This window comes from Oncorhynchus gorbuscha, linkage group LG11 (genome assembly GCF_021184085.1).
Source record: "Oncorhynchus gorbuscha isolate QuinsamMale2020 ecotype Even-year linkage group LG11, OgorEven_v1.0, whole genome shotgun sequence".
Classification (NCBI taxonomy): Eukaryota; Metazoa; Chordata; class Actinopteri; order Salmoniformes; family Salmonidae; genus Oncorhynchus; species Oncorhynchus gorbuscha.
In genome coordinates this window covers 29,853,430-29,873,993 of record NC_060183.1, presented here as the reverse complement: position 1 = coordinate 29,873,993, position 20,564 = coordinate 29,853,430, and the positions used below count along the sequence as shown (strand labels likewise).

Sequence of the window (20,564 nt, the reverse complement as noted above, 5' to 3'; positions counted from 1 at the left end):
ATCAACACTACCTGGGGAGAGGGGAGCTGCTACTGAAGCGAATGAGACCCTGCTTGGAAAGAGCCAAGCGATTGAACGACGTCAACCGCAGCTCTTGTGTGACTGAAGTACTGCTACCTTTTCATTGCGACTATGCTACTGATTTCAGCTCTCCCCTCTCTCCAGCGGAACCAAGATGCAACGACTGAGACAACCTCGACTGCCGAACGGACCCAAAGCGGGCTACTAAGAATAAATTAAAATGTTTTCATTTATTGTAATCCCCTTCAAAACGAAAAGAGAAAATTCATATTAAAGAACTGTAACTCTGACTGTCTGCCTCCTGCCTGTGTTCGAGGTTTATGGATCCTAAATAACCTTGTTTTTTTTTACACTAGCTCTATTTGCTTCCAGAGTTCCGCATGCTATATTAACATTGGCTTTCAGTCTCTCTGTAACATTAGCTCTGTCTCTCCTACCTTGGCAAACGGTGTCACTGATGGAGTTGCAGGCCTGGATCTCCAGCTCGTCGTCCTCGTCGCAGATGGTGCAGGGCAGGCAGGGCTCCCGCGAACTCTCTTGGTCAGAGTACGTATCTCTGGTGCACTCCTCGCACACGGTGTCGCGGTCGTGTTCACAGCTGTACAGCATGCCCTGGCCCTCAGGGCACTTGGTGCAGCTCTGACACTGGCTGGAGAGCTCGTTGAGGTAGTAGCCGTAGTCGCAAACACAGATGGCATCGTTGGAGTCGGTGCAGGGCGTCTGCATGCGGAGGAGGCCCACGCAGCGGGTGCACGGCTGGCACGTCTCGGTGTGGCTTAAGTTCTCCGCAAACGTCTCACCTTGGAGAAAATGGAGAAAATAATATGATTAAATAGGGTTGCAATAGTCTGGCAAATTTCCCAGGTTTTCCAGAAATCCTTGTCGGTGGATTCCAGTTTTCTTACTTATTCCGGGAATCTTCCAACTGGGATTTCTGGAAAACCTGGGAATGTTGGGAAAGCTAGTGATGCTCCAGAGTTTTTGTATAGTAATTTCAGCCAGTAGTTTTGAAAGTAGTGCTCATGAGCCAAAACCGGTCCCTGAAAATTGCACAATTGTGTACTACGTCATCCATTTGATATGTCAAGGCCTACTACCACCCCCCTCATTTTGTCATGTGAATACAATCAATAAGAAAAACACATTTCAACCCCAAGACCTTCTTTAAACATGAATAAACCCGAGATGTCTTGTAGTCTGACAGAGGTGACTATTATGCATGTTCTTAGAAATCCATCTTACTGGTGACCCAAAGGTCAATAGTTCAATTCCCAGGTGCTATGCCCTTGAGGCAATTCCTCCTATGTTACTCAAGTGGGTAGATAATCAGCTGCATGAATGGGAATAAGTGTTAGCAAAGGCCATGTAAGCCACTTGGGGAAAGGATCTTCTCAACAAAAATGTCTGAATAAAAAATTTAAATAAACATTTTCACCTGTGATATTAAGAATGTTTTATTTTTGACATGTGTGAGGTCTATTCAGAAAGTTGTATGAATCCATATTATTTCAAAGGTATCCATCAATATTGCGTGTTTAGCTGTAGTTGGACTAGAGAGAAAACTCGGAAACACACTAAATAATGCAACGGACCTATTTGTCAGAGCCGCCGTGATGTTCTTGTCCTTCTTGAGTGTGTGTCTGTCTGCGTTCGGCTAAATGGCAAGTTTTGAGCATGTCGAAAATGAATGAGGATGTACAGCACAGTTGTGTGTTGTGGTGTAGTGTAGTGCAAGGACAGTTGTGCTGTGGTCTGTATGCTCCATGTCCCATGGCATATCAAGTGTTTTCTTTCTGCGCCATTGGCACACCAACCAGGACATACTGTGTACTGCAGAAGCCCAAAGGAAAAGAGTCGGGAGGTGACACTGGACATACTAACTTTGTTATTTTGCATAAACATAAAAAATACATCATTTTTGGGAGAAAGAGAACCTATCACGATAAAGCGTTGCGGTCATAAAGTGTCTGCCAGCTACAGTATCCAAGGAAGTGTTGTTGAAATGCCACCCTGTCTCTTCATTGCTCTGCAAGTTACAATGCTGGTGACCATCATCCATAGACCATTGCTTTGTGGTTCAGTAGACAGTGCCTTGCAAAAGTATTCAGACCCTTTGGATTTCTTCACACTTGATTGTGTTACAAAGTGGGATTAAAATTGATTCAATGTTCATTTTCTTGTCATAATCTACCCCAAATAGTTTAATGTCGAAGTGGAAGAAATGTGTACTTTTATTATTTTTTATTTTTTTATATAAAAAAAAACAAAAGTACACATTTCTTCCACCCGGAGTCTATACATGTTAGAAACACCTTTGGCAGCAATTACAGTTTAATGTCGAAGTGGAAGAAATGTGTACTTTTATTTTTTTATATATAAATAGTTGTTATATAAATAGTTGTTGCATAAGTATTCGGCTCCCCGAGTCTATACATGTTAGAAACACCTTTGGCAGCAATTACAGCTGTGAGTATTCTTGGGTAAATCTCTAAAAGTTTTGCACACCTGGATTGTGTAATATTTGCCGATTACTATTTCCTAAATTCTTCAAGCTCTGTTAGGATGTTGGTGAGCAAGTCTTGCCATAGTATTTCAAGCAGATTTAAGTCAAAATTGTAACTTGGCCACATAAGAACATTCACCATCTTCTTGGTAAGCAACTCTGGTGTAGATGTGGCCCTGTGTTGTAGATTATTGTCCTGCCGAAAGGTGAAGTCATCTCCTAGTGTCTGGTGTAAAGAAGTCTGAAACAGGTTTTGCTCTAGGATTTTGCCTTAGCTTATCCCTAGCCCGTGTATTTGTATCCTTAAAAATACCCATGCCATGATACAGCCACCACCATGCTTGAAAATAAAGGAGGCAGTTACTCAGTGATGTCTCGTGTTCGATTTGCCCCAAACATAGACCAAAACGGTGTATTCCTTTGCCTTTTTACTCTGTAATTGAAGTCATTCATGTGGAGTCACTACAATGTTGGTGATCCACTCTCAGTTCTCTCCCATCACAGCCACTGAACTCAGTAGCTGCTTTAAAATCACCAATGACCTTATGGTAACATCCCTGAGCAGTTTCATTCCTGTGCTGCATGTCAATTCAGAAAGGCAACTGTGTCTTTGAGGTGTCTGGGTGGTATAATACAGAATGCAAAGCATAATTATTAACTAAACCATGCCTAAAGAGATATTTAATGTCTGATTTGCTATTGTCACCCATCTACTAATCAGTCCTCTTTTTTTACGAGGCTCTCGAAAAGCTCCCTAGTCTTCGTAGTCGAATTTGGGGACAGAGTGAAGATTAGTCAATTAAACATAATGTCAGGCCCTATTATTTCACACAGAGTCCATGTAACTGTTTATGTGATTTGTGAAGCCAAGGTTTACTCCTGAACTAATTTAGGCTTGCCTAAACAAATGGGCTGAATACTTCTACTGTATTTTAGTTCTAGAATTGTTTGAATCAATCTTTTAAAAAATCCACATTGACAAAACAAGATAATTCAATCCATTTGAATCCCACTTTTCAACACAGGAAAAGAAGAAATCCAAGGGGTCGGAATACGTTTGCACGGCACTGTACCTAATGGACTGTTAAGATAATGCTTGGGTATATGGGAATGGAGGCCAAATTTGGCATCTATTTGGATTGTGTTGGTGCATGCCAGTGTGTGTGTATATGTGTGCCTGCCTGTGTGTCAGATATGTGTCCACTCAGCCCCTCTGCCACCCCCCCTGCCCCATCAGTGCTCTCAAATGCATTATCATAATGCCACACATCAATAATTCAAGTAGTCAATACATTAATAAAGCTAGCCTGCAGCTGAGGTGGAGTGGAGGGAGTATAGGCTGTCTTTGCCTGGCTCAGCATTATGATAATATAAAAGCGGTACATTAGCCTGAAGCTAGCATTCAATGCATTATTTTGTTTTGAACTCCCATAAAAGGACTCCGACTTTGGCCAGCCGGCAATAGATGAGCATGTGTGTTAGGATGGAGTGTTTTTCACTGGATGAGATCTGTATTTTTCTCATACAGCTGACGTGTGTGTGTGTGTGTGTGTGTGTGTGTGTGTGTGTGTGTGTGTGTGTGTGTGTGTGTGTGTGTGTGTGTGTGTGTGTGTGTGTGTGTGTGTGTGTGTGTGTGTGTGTGTGTGTGTGTGTGTGTGTGTGTGTGTGTGTGTGTGTGTGTGTGTGTGTGTGTGTGTGTGTGTGTGTGTGTGTGCCTGTGTATCTGCGTGCATACTTGTGTGAGTCTGACAGGTTTTTTGCTTGGCGAGATGTCTCTTCTTGAAGTTCTCACACAGCTGGGTTAGCTTTGTTTTATCTTGTGTTGTCTATCTATCCACTCCCAAGAACTCATGTTTCAGTTGGCCCGGATCAGCCCTGATCAGTTCCACGTTCCAAGACAAAATGGTGTGTGGCTGTTGTTAAGTTTTTCTTCTCAAGTAACCACTGAGTCTGTCTTGCACTGTAAACTGACACAGCAGTCTGGTGGCCTAAAGCAGGGGAGAACGACTGCCCCCTTGCATTGAGGAGTTCAAGTTGAAAGCCGATCGTGGTACTGCAGGCATTGCTTTCAGAAAACAGGATCCCCCATTATAGTGAATATGAAAATGGTGATCTTCGTTGTCAATATTTGTTGATATAAAAAAGAAATTGTAACCCAATTATGGTATCAATTATTACTTATATTTCACCAGATGTATGTCCTGGAACCGATGACTTTAAAATCACACACAGACGAATTTTAAGGATAATTTAGTTGCTAATGGAAGCCTGCAGTAGCTTGGTCAGCCTTCAACTTGAGATACTCCATGAGAGGGGGCAGCACTGAGCTAGCCTGCAACATCACTTCCTAGAGTAGCTCAAACTGCGCATGCAATGTTTCCAAAAACTCCTCCATGTAGCAAGATGGCGACACGTTGAAATGACACTTCCTGATTATCAAATGCGCCACTGAGCATTCTCATAAGGAACAATGGAGTGACGTCATGGATAGCTTCGTCCATATTTTTTTGTCTATGGCCGAAAGAGCACAACATTGTCATGCGTATATGCGATCGTTAACATGGATGAGACAGGCCTTTTAAACCTCTTAAGGATCGTACCCTTTTTTTTCTTCAATTTTCACCTAAAATGACAAACCCAAATCCTGAAATAAGGATATGCAGATTCTCGATACCATTTGAAAATAAACACTTTGAAGTTTGTGGAAATGTGAAATGAATGTAGGAGAATATAACACATTAGATCTGGTAAAAGATAATACAAAGAAAAAAACATGATTTTTAAAAATAATTTTTGAAATGCAAGAGAAAAGCCACAATGTATTCATCCATTTTAGGCACAATTTAGATTTTGGCCGCTAGATGGCAGAAGTGTATGTGCAAAGTTTTATGCTGATCCAATGAACCATTGTATTTCTGTTCAAAATGTTGCATCAAGTCTGCCCAAACGTGCCTAAATGGCTTATTAATACATTTTCAAGTTCATAACTGTGCACTCTCCTCAAACAATAGCGTGTTATTATTTCACTGTAATAGCTACTGTAAATTGGACAGTGCAGTTAGATTAACAAGAATTTAAGCTTCATGCCCATATCAGATATGTCTATGTCCTGGGAAATGTTCTTGTTACTTACAACCTCATGCTAATCACATTAGTGCATGTTAGCTCTACCGATCCTGTAGAGGTTAAATAACCAACCTGCATAGGAGTACTGTTTAAAGGTTAAGGTGATGGTGGTAAGAAAGACAAAGAGGGCAAGAGCAAGGCAGGGGTCAAGAAAGGGGAGGAAAACTACTTACAGGGTGTGGTATATTGGGCCTGTCAGTTTGATTGGAAGCTGGAAGCTGTTAATCAGGTTAGCTGTTCAGCATCTCTGGACCAGAGGAATGGTGAGGTCAGGTTTTTTTTTTTTCAAGGAAAGCACACCTGTTCTGGGGCCAGTTTGCTTTCTCTGGGCTGATTATGGTGAAGGTTAAGCTTGGGGGGTCAGGAAAACAGATCCTAGATCAGTACATGCCTTTGGGGGTGAGTTCCTCCCTAGAGATGGGGCAAGAAAATGTGTTCCAGGAAATGGAATGCTTTGAGTTGGCTGTGATTGACAAGTGGAGGAACAAATGGCTTTAGAGTGATGAATGAAGTGCTGCTTCAGAGCCCACAATCAGTAGTATTTCCCGATCATGGTCCCGAGGACCTAAAGTGGTGCACATTTTGGTTGAAGCCCAGCAATATATCTTATTCAACTTGATAATTAAGTTGATTAAGTTGGATGAGGTGTGTTAGGGCTTAGATAGAACAATGTGCTCCATTCCCCTTGCATAAAGTTTTGGCCATATGAAATAGTAGTTTAATACTCATATGTATCTATACATACATTACTGTATGTCTACCGGTACCGGTACTCCTTGTATATAGTCTATATAAATATATATTATTTGTGTTACTTTTACCTTTTAAATTTTTAACACATTTTTCTTACTTTTTAACTCTGCATTGTTTGGAAAAGGCTCGTAAGTAAGCATTTCACGGTAAAGTCTGAAACCTGTTGTAATTATGTCTGATTCAAGTTCAATATTATGTGAATATAAACAAATATGATTTGAATTGAGTTTTAAATTGAAGCAAAATGTACTAATGTGATAAGCTTCAATCAGTCATGTGATTTAATCATTCATCTGACAGGCATCACATTATTTATCTTCTTTTTACGTTTTCTGTATGAGTCACTAAACTTGTGTAGTCCCGTGATGAATATGGGTCTTTGCGACTCAATGCCTTTCAAGTCCAGGCAAGACAGGCACAACACACTTAAACAAAATAAATGTTTTACTTCGTATGCAACCAGACCAGAAAGCAACAAACCACCCAAAATTAAGATATTTTCCTTAACGAAATACCTTGTTCTTGGAATCAAAAACAAATGTGTGGAAAGCCCTGAAATCCTTTAAAGTCTATAGCATGTGTTTATATGACCAAAAAAGGAATTTGAAAAGTAGAATCAGAGAATCACTCACTTCTGCATCCCAAATGACACCCTATTCCCTATATAGAGAACTACTTTTGACCAGGGCCCATTTGGGACGCAACCCTGATATTATTTCTCTGAGAAGCAACATGACCACTTAAAGTAACCTAACTCATGTCATGAGTTGCATTATGGTCTTACAGAAATAGATGTACATAATTTCCCAGAAACTACCCATGAATAAATTACAAAGTTCAGACCAATCCTGTCCTCCTCATCCTTAAAACCTAAAAACACTCTTATGACCCTGTCTGTGTGTCTGTCTGCCCTGTGGATTCTACAGTATATCTCTCTGGCTCACCCACAGACAGAGATACAGACAGAGACACAGACAGAGACACGCACACACTCACACACACTGGAAAGAGTAGTGCTGACTTGACAGGGTGGCCCAGACCAGCCATGGGATTCACACACAAATACGGCCAGAGAGGACTCTGGGAACCCGACAGGAACTGGCCCATAACCAGGGCATTTGTAACGCAGCCCCAAACTCAACTAGGACCTCCTGACCTCGAACAAGTCTGACACGCAATAAGTCAGGGGAAGAAGTTAAATATGAGCTCATCCTACATGGGAGATGGGTCTGTCGTTTTAGTAGATGTAGAACATTCTCATTTTGGAGCTTCTGATCCAAGAAACTAGTCTGGTCCCAGTTCTGCTGGCATGTTTGGCAAGACAATGAGTGATAAGCATGATAGCACAAACAGATCTGGGACCAGGCTCAAACTAAGTAACAGTCTCAAACTCTTTTTTTCTTTTATTGGTCTATTATTTTCCTATCATGCCAACCTGGTCTCAGGGCAATTCGTAGGATTTGGTATTTAAATTGACACCCTCCATTACATTACGTTATGAATTGAATAGTGATCGTACATTATCATATGAATTAGATAACTTAAAGTATCATACATCTTACCTGTTCGTACAATAGCATACGAATTGGATGAAGTAATCTATCATACATTTTGGAGGACATATACTATTATATGTATTACTCAGTGATGGGTTAGAAGCGGAGTGTTGGCCTCCCGAGTGGCAGACCCGGGTTCCACTCTGCCAGATGATTACATGGCCCATCAACTTGTTAAGCATAAACAGCACGTCTTATTATCTAAACTTAAGAGGTACATTGATGTCATGCAAGGTTATAAGGTCTTGTCTATTTTTTGCCTGTTTTCATGTTTTACAGCCTCAAAGCCCTGGAGCTTGGTGTTGTCGTTGCCAATGAGCGTTCTGACTCAGCCGGGAGCAGGTTTCAGCTGCGGCGCAATGCTTGACACCCTTCCTCATGTAACAGTATAATTTTAAACCGTCCCCTCGCCCATACCCGGGCGCGAACCAGGGACCTTCTGCACACATCAACAACAGTCGCCCACGAAGCATCGTTACCCATCGCTCCACAAAAGCCGCGGCCCTTGCAGAGCAAGGGGAAACACTACTTCAAGGTCTCAGAGCAAGTGACATAACCGATTGAAACGCTATTTAGCGCACACCGCTAACTAAGCTAGCCGTTTCACATCCGTTACACTCACAGTGATGGTCTGCCTGTACAAGCACCCACCAAAACGTATATATTTTATTTGAAGATCTGAGAGTTTTGCGATGAAGAGGCCATGGATATCATATGCCCTGTGCCAAAGTCAAGGGCAAGAAACAGGCTTTCCCGAATATATAGATTCCCTGGTTCATGCGGGGTGTAGACGACGCAGTTCTTCAACCCGGACTATCTGCACTGCCTCTATGCGCATTCACATGACTCACACACACCACTGCTATCGTTAATGACATTGTTCTTTGACATACTGTACATGATTTTGTTCTGTCTCTACTGGCGTTGACACTTTTTGTTCTTGTTATTTTTTATTGACACGGTTGGATTCTAGCTTGAAATGTACCTAATCATGTTGCCATGCTAAAACGTATCGATATATTTACATGTATAAGGAATGTACAGTTGTAGTTGGAAGTTTTACACTTAGGTTGGAGTCATTAAAACTCATTTTTCAAACACTCCACAAATGTCTTGTTAACAAACTATAGTTTTGGCAAGACGGTTAGGACATCTACTTTGTGCATGACACACAAAAAAAATGCAACAATTGTTTACAGACAGATTATTTCATTTATAATTCACTGTATCACAATTCCAGTGGGTCAGAAGTGTACATACACTAACTTGACTGTGCCTTTAAACAGCTTGGAAAATTCCAGAAAATTGGCTTTAGAAGCTTCTGATAGGCTAATTGACATCATTTGAGTCAATTGGAGGTGTACCTGTGGATGTATTTCAAGGACTATCTACGAACTCAGTGCCTCTTTGCTTGACATCAAGGGAAAATCAAAAGAAATCCGCCAAGACATCCACAAGTCTGGTTCATCCAGCAATTTCAAAATGACTGAAGGTACCACGTTCATCTGTACAAACAATAGTATGCAAGAATAAACTCCATGGGACCACACAGCCATCATACCGCTCAGGAAGGAGACGAGTTCTGTCTCCTAGAGATGAAAGTACTTTGGTGCAAAAAGTGCAAATCAATCCCAGAACAACATCAAAGGATCGTGTGAAGATGCTGAAGGAAACAGGTACAAAAGTATCTATATCCACAGTAAAACGAGTCCTATATCGACATAACCTGAAAGGCTGCTCAGCAATGAAGAATCCACTGCTCCATAACTGCTACAAAAAAAGCCAGACTAGGGTTTGCAACCGCACATGGAGACAAGGATCGTACTTTTTGGAGAAATATCCTCTGGTCTAATGATACAAAAATAGAACTGTTTGGCCATAATGACCATCGTTATGTTTGGAGGAAAAAGGGAGAGGCTTGCAAGCCAAAGAGCACCATCCCATCCGTGAAGAACGGGGGTGGCAGCATCATGTTGTGGGGATGCTTTGCTGCAGAAGGGACTGGTGCACTTCACAAAATAGATGGCATCATGAGGAGGAAATTATGTGGATATATTGAAGCAGCATCTCAAGACATCAGTCTGGAAGTTAAAGCTTGGTCGCAAATGGGACTTCCAAATGAACAATGACCCCAAGCAAACTTCCAAAGTTGTGGCAAAATGGCTTAAGGACAGCAAAGTCAAAGTATTGGAGTGGCCATCACAAAGCCCTGACTTCAATCCCATAAAAAATATGAGGGCAGAACTGAAAAAGCGTGTGCGAGCAAGGAGGCCTACAAACCTGACTCAGTTACACCAGCTCTGTCAGGACGAATGGGTCAACATTCACCCAATTTATTGTGTGAAGCTTGTGAAAGGCTACCCGAAATGTTTGACCCAAGGTAAACAATTTAAAGGCAATGCTACCAAATACTAATTGAATGTATGTAATCTTCTGGCCCACTAGGAATGTGATGAAAGAAATGAAAGCTGAAAGAAATCATTCGCTCTTATTCTGACATTTCACATTCTTAAAATAAAGTGGTGATCCTAACTGACCTAAGACAGGGACTTTTTTTACAAGGATTAAATGTCAGGAATTGTGGAAAGGCATTTGGCTATGGTGTATGTAGACCTCCGACTTCAACTGTATATGTTTGGGGTCAATAAATGGTGTGTAGGAACTCTGGGTATTGAAAGTTACTGAGAGGAAGTGCAGAAAGTTCATGTTCTGTTGAAATATATTAATGATCCTAAGGAGAGAGGCAAAGGGCAACAGTCTAGTTACAATTCCTGATAAGGAAGGCCAGTTTCTGAGGAACTCGGACCATGAGAGATGTGGACCTCAACTCGGGATAAGATCAGCAATTGAAGATAGAAGACACTGCGGGGAGGTGGGCCATAGGGGCTCACCCTGATGACCATCTGATTATAGTCCTATCTCACACACACACATTTCCACACCCATGAGAGTCCTGGGACTTCGGTAGGGCCATGATAATACCAGTAAGAGGAACCTACTGTGTCTCTGCCTAACACCAGAGAAGGATTAGTTATCTTAGACATGCAAGGAGATGACTCCGCCTAGTTGTAGGCTATAAATATGTGAGTGACTTGTATGTTGTGTTTGCACCTCAAGCACCCATTGAGTTGAATCAACTTGGTTTGAGCTTTTCCCAGATGTCCATTCGAGTTTGTTCAGAACCTAACACTTTTATATTGACACTTTCTATTTTTGATTTTGCTACTATGAACTATGATTTTACTATGCAAGTAACTATTTCACTGTACCGTTTACACTTTCGGGATCCTGTGCATCTGACAAATATACTTTGATTTGATATAGTGTGTGTTTCCCAGAGGCAGCAATGTGAAGAACAACATGACCTACACCAAATGTCAGATTAGGATATAGGCCAATAACTAGATAAAGTGTACTTTTACCTTGAGTTTTTCTTACGGAAGGCTACTACTTTCACGACTTTCCGCCTTGAAATCTTTGGTTGTTTATTACACTACCTTACTCACTTTGTTTAGCACATGGCCTCGGGCCTTAAAGAGATGGGTGGGGCTATGCATAAGAGGGTGTGAACGATGCTGAATGAGTAGGAACAAAGAGGTATAAAAACCAAACCACAACTTTTCAAGGGCCATTTCTCAAATGTGGGGTTACAAGTTGATCAACTTTCAAAGTGACTTAGCTTTTTTTTACTGCAGTGTACGATATACCATTTTGAAGCTCTGACTCTGTACTTTTATCCAACGTCAAAAAAACACCATTTAAAATGTTGGAACATAAGACCGGAAAAGGGGTCTTATTTGTTAAGGGGAGGACACATTTGTTATTGTTTTTGTTTTGAGAAAATTAGCATCTAGCATCCAGGTAAAGAAAATGTAGTACATACTCTTCTGTCATGGCTGTGGGAAGTAGGGGTGCAGAGCGTGTTGCAGCACCCCCTGAATTAAAAAATTCCTGTATTAGCGGACCAACATAGCCACCTGTAGCACGGGCAAAGGCGCGTGGAAAGGGCACTTGCTTTGGCACTCATAAGTACAGTATGTATTCACTCAAAAGTATGTCTTGACTAGAAAAGTGTTTACTCGGTCTAGTGTACAGCATAATTACAGTTGGGAAGTTGGGAAACCGTGATAACAGAACTCACTGTTCATCTGGGCCCATATTCATAAAACGTCTCAGAGGAGTGCTGAACTAGGATCAGGTCCACCCTGTCCATATAATTGTATTCATTATGATCTAAAAGGCAAAACTGATCCTAGATCAGCACTACTTAGCTTCTTCTCTTCGCTTTATGAATAACGGCCAAGACTTACTTCATGTCCAATACAGCAGTACTGTGTGTACTGAACTGAACTGTACTGTACTGTACTGTACTATGGACAATAAGTACAGTGGGGTATTGCTATGAGGAGGTCATAACCCTTAGGTGACCATATCACAATGTAAATGAATGTCCAGACTTTTATGGCTGAAGGGGGTGTAATCTGTAAATCACTATCAAGGCATGTGTGCGTGTTTGTGTGTACTCACTGTCGAGGCATGGGGCACAGACAGTCTGTGTTGCTCCACATGGCTTGATGACTCCCTCCCCGGGCTGGCACTGCTTGCAGCACTCCCCAGTGGTGGTGAATTTACCTGAGCTACAGGCCTCCTTATTGGCTAGAGCTCCGACCTGTCAATCAACAGAAAGACACAGATGAGGACGTTTGGTCAAAAAAAAATGGTACGAACAACAACAACAACAACAGACACATGGAAAGGCCAAACACACGCACACACACACAAATGGAGGGAGAACACATGAGAGCTCACTGTAGACTCTAGAGCCATGAATGTGTACTTATAACACTTATAGAACACACACAAAGGCAAGGGAATGCACTGGTGGTTAATGTGTGTGTGTGTGTGTGTGTGTGTGTGTGTGTGTGTGTGTGTGTGTGTGTGTGTGTGTGTGTGTGTGTGTGTGTGTGTGTGTGTGTGTGTGTGTGTGTGTGTGTGTGTGTGTGTGTGTGTGTGTGTGTGTGTGTGTGTGTGTGTGTGTGTGTGTGTGTGTGTGTGTGTGTGCTTGGGTGTGTGTGTCTGTGTGTCTGTGTGGGGGAGTTGTTTGTGTGTGTGTTAGTTAGGTTGAATACTCTGGGCACTTCTTACACTTCTTAAACTAAACCCAATGTTCCTAATGTTGGTCCCTTAAATGCTACACACTCCATACGACCCTTAATCTCCAAAGTAAATCTTCAAAAAGAGAAGCAAAATGCGTTTTGACAGTGATGCTAATGAGAGCTGACAAGAGAGCTCTCTCTTTAGCCCTTATGAAGGTATCATGTTATGGTTCCGTACTTCCTCTTTCGATACAAGGAATTAGCCGAAATGCTAACTTTTTGAAGAAATCTTTTTAGCTTGCTTCACTGTCCGTGCACCTTGGTTTGAAAGCAAGGTAGCATGTAGCAATAGCATTTTTTTCATTTGCATGGTTCCTAGGAATTAGCTTTTCCCTCAAAGAAATTGGTTTCAAACCACAGACCACAATTGGAGGGAGAGTACTGTCTCCATTTGTTTGAGCTGATTCTATGAATGCTGTATACTGGTGTCAGAAGTGGGATCCTGTATGGTAAGTATTATAGGCTATTTAAAATTATTATTATTGCTAAAATAGAATGAACAATCTCATGTGTGAGCAACTTTATGCAATGTTAAAACAGGAGTAGAGAGGATTCTGGGTCCTCTGGAGTGAAGTTTCCCTTTCTCCTCCCCCAATACGAACTTTCAGCATTAGTGGGACAATGTAAAACTGACGCAGGATCAGTGTATATGGGAAACTTCACCCTAAACTATACTGGGGTATGGAGAGTTCGCAGAGTACGCAGAGTTATGTTGTCGATGGAAATCCAACGTACTCAGGTGTGGAATGTCACTGACAAGAGAGCTGCTCTAAAAAGACAGCAAATGTCCCCTCAGGGTTTTTGAGTTACGTACATTGATAACTGGTTTCATTTTTTTCATGATATGCTATTTGAACCAATGTGTGGACACACACACACACACACACACACACACACACACACACACACACACACACACACACACACACACACACACACACACACACACACACACACACACACACACACACACACACACACACACACACACACACACACACACACACACACCACGACTGAGGGGACATTTGCTGTCTTTTTAGAGAAGTGACATTATGTGTGTGTATCCACACCAATTTACATACCCAATGCATTCTCCCTTCAGGAAAAAGGTTGTCCGTTTCACACTCTTCCCCTCTCCCTTGCTCCTCCTCCTCTCCTCCTACCCCCCTCCTTCAGTCCCTTGACCGTTCCATTCTGTGCCCCATCCACCTCTAAGTCCCTGCTAGTCCCATTTAAACCCTCAGAGCTCAAGTCCACTGTGATGTGGTAACACTTGAGTTGACGGACAGATTACTTTGGAACAATTGACAGTTTCTTGAGTTTTGCTCAACATTCTATAGCGGGGTATTGAAAAATACATTACTTACATTGATAACAGGTTTTATTTTTGCGTGATATGCTATTTGAGCAAGTTTTGCAATGCAAATGTTTTAGTTTACTTGTTAACCTGTATTTGAAGGTAGTCATATTACCGGTATGTATAAAAACCACAATTGGACTTGCCAAAAATGTTCACAATTCACGTTTATTGTCACCGAGCAATTTCCTCTTAGATAGGCCAGCTGCAAGGCCAGAATTGGCTATATTGTAAACATTTATGAAATCAAAAATGTGCTTCATGGTCTAAATTTAAGGTTAGGGTAAGGCATTATTGTCAGCAGTGTGGTTAAGGTTCAGGTTAGGGTTTGGGTTAGGTTTAAAATCTGATTTTGTGGCTGTGCCAGCTAGTGACCACTCTGTAAAACTGCCTCAAGAACAAGATTTAAGATGAAAAATGTTAACCTGCTCAATCTACTTGGCTGTGTCTCATATGGCACGTGCTACTTTTGACCACTATAGGGTATAGGGTGTCATTTGGGAAGCAGCCGTTGCTTCTTCTGATTCAAGATTTCTTCTAGCCTCAGGAATGGGTGTAGTACAACATGTTTCAATGGCCAAAAAGTACACAAAGTCACACAAAGTAATTGTGCGCTCAGTTGGATTGGTGGGAAATTAGCTATTAGCAATTAGAAAATGCCAAAGGATACCTGGTTCATGACACAAGTGAGTCATTGCTTGACTTGGCATATAGTTCCATTAGTTTATCGTTTATTGTTGTGTTTTTTTTTTATCAAGTCAGTTATCCCTGGAGAGTCAAGAGCACAGGTTGATCACAAGGCTTGGAACGGAAAGTGTGGAACTCGAGGCTGTTCTCTATCCCTCTCTCTCTCACACACACGCACAAACGAACACACGCATACAGTATGCACACACACGTACACTGATGCCCACACAAGTCTGCACAAACACACACAAACACACACACACATCAAATAAATTTTTAGGGAACAAAACTTGAACGTTCCACCAAGCTACTATTTGAGTACATTTTCACTTGGATGCACTTAACCTTTCAACCTCAGCCTGTCAACAGCTGTTAAGCCATTAGACATTGACTACATCTACTACTAGGACAACAGTAGCTATTCTGGTAAAGGTAGCTACTCTCTCAGCCTTTATCAAATAACGACAACAAAGACAAGTGCTTTTAAATGTCAGGTAAATAGTTTCTTCGTTTTGGGAGCGGTTTGGGCATGTCAGTGTCGGTAATATGACAAATGTATGGGCTGTGTCCCAAATGGCCCCCTATTCCCTATATGGTGCACTACATTTGGCCAGAGACTTAGGGGGTTCTGATCAAAAGTATTGCACAATGTAAGGAATAGCGTGCCATTTGGGATAACCGATGTTGAATCATCCTCTCTAAATGAGAAAGCGAACAAAAGAGAGAGGAAAAGAGGAGTGAAGGGGACTTAAACTCATATCAGTATTGCATGCGCCGAGGCAGCAGTGGAGGCAGCCTGGTCTCAAAGACTAAACGTAACATCCAGGACACTCAAATGGGTATGATGTTAATTTTAGTATGGTTATTAAGGCACAAACTAAAGGAGGGTGGTTGGTCAGGCAAACAATCCAACTGTTGTATTTGAATCTCATCACGGACTACTTTAGCATTTTAGCTATTTAGCAACTTTGCAACTACTTACTACATTAAGCTAATTTGAAACTACTTGGAATGTTAGCTAACACTTCCCTAACCCTAACTTTAACCCCTAACTCCTAAACCCAACCTTAACCCTAACCCCTAACCTAGCTCACGTTAGCCAGCTAGCTAATGTTAGCCATAACAAATTTGAATTATTTGTAACATATAATACGTATTGCAAATTCGTAACATATTGTACGAATTGCAATTTGTAACATATCATACGAATTGTATACTGAACAAAAATATAAACGCAACATGCAACAATTTCAAACACTTTACTGAGTTACAGTTCATATAAGGAAATCAGTCAATTGAAATAAATAAATTAGGCCCTAATCTATGGATTTCACATGACTGGGCAGGGGTGCAGCTATGGGTGGGCCTGGGAGGGCATAGGCCGACTCACTTGGCAGCCAGGCTCACCCTATTGGGAGCCAGGCCCAGCCAATCAGAATTAGTTATTTTCCCCACAAAAGGGCTATATTACAGACAGAAAACTGCACATTTTAAAGTGGCCTTTTAATTGTCCCCAGCCCAAGGTGCACATATATAATGATCATGCTGTTCAATCAGCTTCTTGATATGCCATACCTGTCAGGTGGATGGAATATCTTGACAAAGCAGAAATGCTCACTAACAGAAATGTAAACAAATTTGTGCACCAAATTTGCTAGAAATATTTGGGTGTACGGAAATTCTGGGATTTTTTTTCAGTTCATGAAACATGGGACCTACACTTAACATGTTGCATTTATATTTTTGTTCAGTGTAATTCATAACATATCATACGAATTGGATGATGGACAGCCATGAATGAATACAAACAATACGAAACATAACGTATCATACTAAATGAAGGGAGACAGCTTTACATATTACTATGTTACGTTTACCCCTGAGTTCAGGTTGATGGAGGAGACACATGCACTGGCCTGCACGCACACACAATGCACAAACTGTGTGTACCAGTCGAAACTGGACAGAAATTAGTGATGGAGTGCCTGTTCCAGGTTTAGTTTGGTCAAATAACATTTATTCACAAAATAACTGTAGCCGAAAGAGTAGAGAGTAAAACCTGGTCTTAGAGCATTTAGTATTATCCGAGACACTCCTTTCAGAATTATATGTTACATTTCGTATGGTATGTATCAGTTTGTGGATGTCCATCATCCATTTCGTATGATATGTTACAAATTACAATTAGTATTAAATGTTATGAATTTGAAAAACGTACAATATGTTATGACTTTTCAATTGTAAAATATGCTACGAATTTGCGAAACGTATGATATGTTGCAAATTCTAGCTAGATTGGCTGGGTGCCAAAAAATTGTCTTTCAAATATAATTTGTAAAAATCCAAATAACTTCACAGATCTTCATTGTAAAGAGTTTAAACATTTTTCCCCATGCTTGTTCAATGAACCATAAACAATTAATGAACATGCACCTATGGAACGGTTGTTAATACACTAACAGCTTACAGACGGTAGGCAATTAAGGTCACAGTTATGAAAACTTAGGACACTAAAGAGGCCTTTCTACTGACTCTGAAAAACCACAAAATAAAGATGCCCAGGGTCCCTGCTCATCTGCATGCACGTGCCTTATGCATGCTGCAAGGAGGCATGTGGACTGCAGATCTGGCCAGGGCAAAAAATTACAATGTCCGTACTTTGAGACGCCTAAGACAGCGCTACAGGGAGACAGGATGGACAGCTGAACGTCCTCGCAGTGGCAGACCACATATAATAACACCTGCATAGGATTGGTACATCCGAACATCACACCTGTGGGATAGGTACAGGATGGCAACAACAACTGCCTGAGTTACACCAGGAACGCACAATCCCTTCATCAGTGCTCAGACTGTCCGCAATAGGCTGAGAGAGGCTGTACTGATAGCTTGTAGACCTGTTGTAAGGCAGGTCCTCACCAGATATCACCGGCAACAACGTCGCCTGGCCTAGACAGGACTAGCAAAAAGTGCTTTTCACTGACGAGTCGCAGCTTTGTCTCACCAGGGGTGATGGTCGGATTCGCGTTTATCATCGAAGGAATGAGTGTTACACCGAGGCCTGTACTCTGGAGCGGGATCGATTTGGAGGTGGAGGGTCCGTCATGGTCTGAGGAGGTGTGTCACAGCATCATCGATCTGAGCTTGTTGTCATTGCAGTCAATCTCAATGCCGTACGTTACAGGGAAGACATCCTCCTCCCTCATGTCATTACATTACATTTAAGTCGTACCTTTCCTGCAGGCTCATCCTGACATGACACTCCAGCATGACAATGCCACCAGCCATACTGTTGTTCTGTGTGTGATTTCCTACAAGACAGGAATGTCAGTGTTCTGCCATGACCAGCGAAGAGCCTGGATCTCAATCCCATTGAGAACGTCTGAGACCTGTTGGATCGGAGGGTGAGGGCTAGGGCCATTCCCCCCAGAAATTTCTGGGAACTTCCAGGTGCCTTGGTGGAAGAGTTCGGTAACATATCACAGCAATAACTGGCGAATCTGGTGCAGTCCATGAGGAGATGCACTGCAGTACTTAATGCAGCTGGTGGCCACACCAGATACCGACTGTTACTTTGGATTTTGACCCCCCCCCCTTTGTTCAGGGAGACATTATTCAATTTATGTTAGTCACAAGTCTGTGGAACTTGTTCAGTTTATGTCTCAGTTGTTGAATCTTGTTATGTTCATACAAATATTTACACATGTTAAGTTTCCCGAAAATAAATGTAGTTGACAGTGAGGACGTTTCTTTTATTGCTGAGTTTAGTTGCAAAGTAAACAAAAACAAAAAAAAGTAGTAAGTAGATGAAAAGTTGCTAATTAGATAAAATGCTGAAGTTGTCCGTGAAGAGATTCAAACTCACAACCTTCGGGTTGCTAGACGTGTTGCGTTACATGTCCATCCGTCCACCCCACCATTAAGTAACCATCTGTCGTACGCAACCATACCAAATGTAACCTAACATACTTATTTTAGTGTCTATAATGTAATCGAGACGGATGTTGTTTCCAAGGTTCGCAGCTATACGTTGTGCATAAATGGAACGGGGAAATAAACATGCAGGATGAAACTGTGTATAAGCTATAATATATGCCATTTAGCAGACGCTTTAATCCAAAGCGAAAGTGATGCGTGCATACATTTTACGTATGGTCAATTGATAGTCCCTGCTCAGTATGGTCAATTGATAGACCCTGATCCGAATACACTTCATAATTACGTTGATAGCATGTTAAATGGTTACTTTACGTGCGTGGTGGATCTGCGAAGAGGGTTGTCTCCAAATAGGCGAACAATAGGACGATGGGGTGGGTTTGACAGAGTGAATGAGGTTATTTCCAGAGTATTGGATGAAAGAGTCTATGAATGAGATAGACTCACGTAGTGCATGTTAACGTGTATGAATGAACAGAAACTTTAACATGTACTACAAGATGAAATTACTTCACCAAAGAAGCCTGTAGAAATCACGACTCGTAGCCTGGCACTCTAGCCTGGCACTCTAGCCTAGGCTACACCGTCATACCTGGATGCGCAAGTGACAGTGTTGTCGCACGTACAGCGGCGTGAATATGCACGAGGTAGTTCAAACAACTGAATAAAAAATGGACCATGCAAAAACACAAGGTGAATGTTATAGGAGTATATTGACACCTACCGCTCCGAGTAGAACTGTTAAGAACAGAGTACGCATTCTGAATCCCCGTCACTTCTTCGAAATGTATGTGTTTTTCCAATAGGTCAACGGACTGACGAGAAAAGCACTAAAAAATAAGAACATCATTTATTTCGCGGGTAAAGTACACATAATGCCCATGCATAAAAATATACGTCTCTATTTTATCCTCATACGTCTCGTCCGGCTCCAATTCTCTTATGTTTCCGAAGTCTCCAAAATAACTGAGTCAGTCCATGTATTGGAGTCACTGTATAACAATTATCCTCAGCAAGCAACCTGCAGAGATTTACTCATGCATTCGCCTATGTTGAGGGGCAGTCCGGGCGCACTTGCGAGAGAACAGCCCACAGCGCGGAACAGAGAGATGTACAACTGATAGGAAGTATATTCTCGCTCCAGTGCAGCTTCTCATATGACAGCTGTGCTTGTTTTATGGACTAAGGGCACGCCCACCACTCCAACATACATGTTCTGTTTTTTTTTTGCTTTTACAAAACAACAAACCTGGGACTTTTCACCGCCTTTTCCCTTCCAGCGGCCCCGTGGCATATCTGCAAATGCGACTATTTACATTTTTATTGTCTGATTAGATTACCGCCCATAAGTAAATAATTACAGGCTTGTGACTCAATTTTCCCAAATAGTCTATGCCAAATCACTATTGCCAATTGCGTAACAAATTAAAGTTTAGGTCATTCAGTGCAGAGACAACTTCATCACA

General features: G+C 41.6%; 1 protein-coding gene across 1 annotated transcript in view; it reads right to left on the bottom strand.

Moving 5' to 3' along the window:
- The window catches only part of ngfrb (nerve growth factor receptor b), a 71,270-nt gene extending 51,042 nt beyond the window's left edge, over positions 1-20,228 (bottom strand). Inside the window, exons 1-3 of the mRNA XM_046369310.1 lie at positions 19,823-20,228; positions 12,487-12,628; positions 459-821 (exon numbers count right to left, since the gene is read on the bottom strand). Coding sequence (XP_046225266.1) covers positions 459-821; positions 12,487-12,628; positions 19,823-19,858 — 541 coding nt within the window. The 5' untranslated portion in view covers positions 19,859-20,228. The remainder of the gene's footprint in view (positions 1-458; positions 822-12,486; positions 12,629-19,822) is intronic.
- Positions 20,229-20,564: the final 336 nt, after the last annotated feature.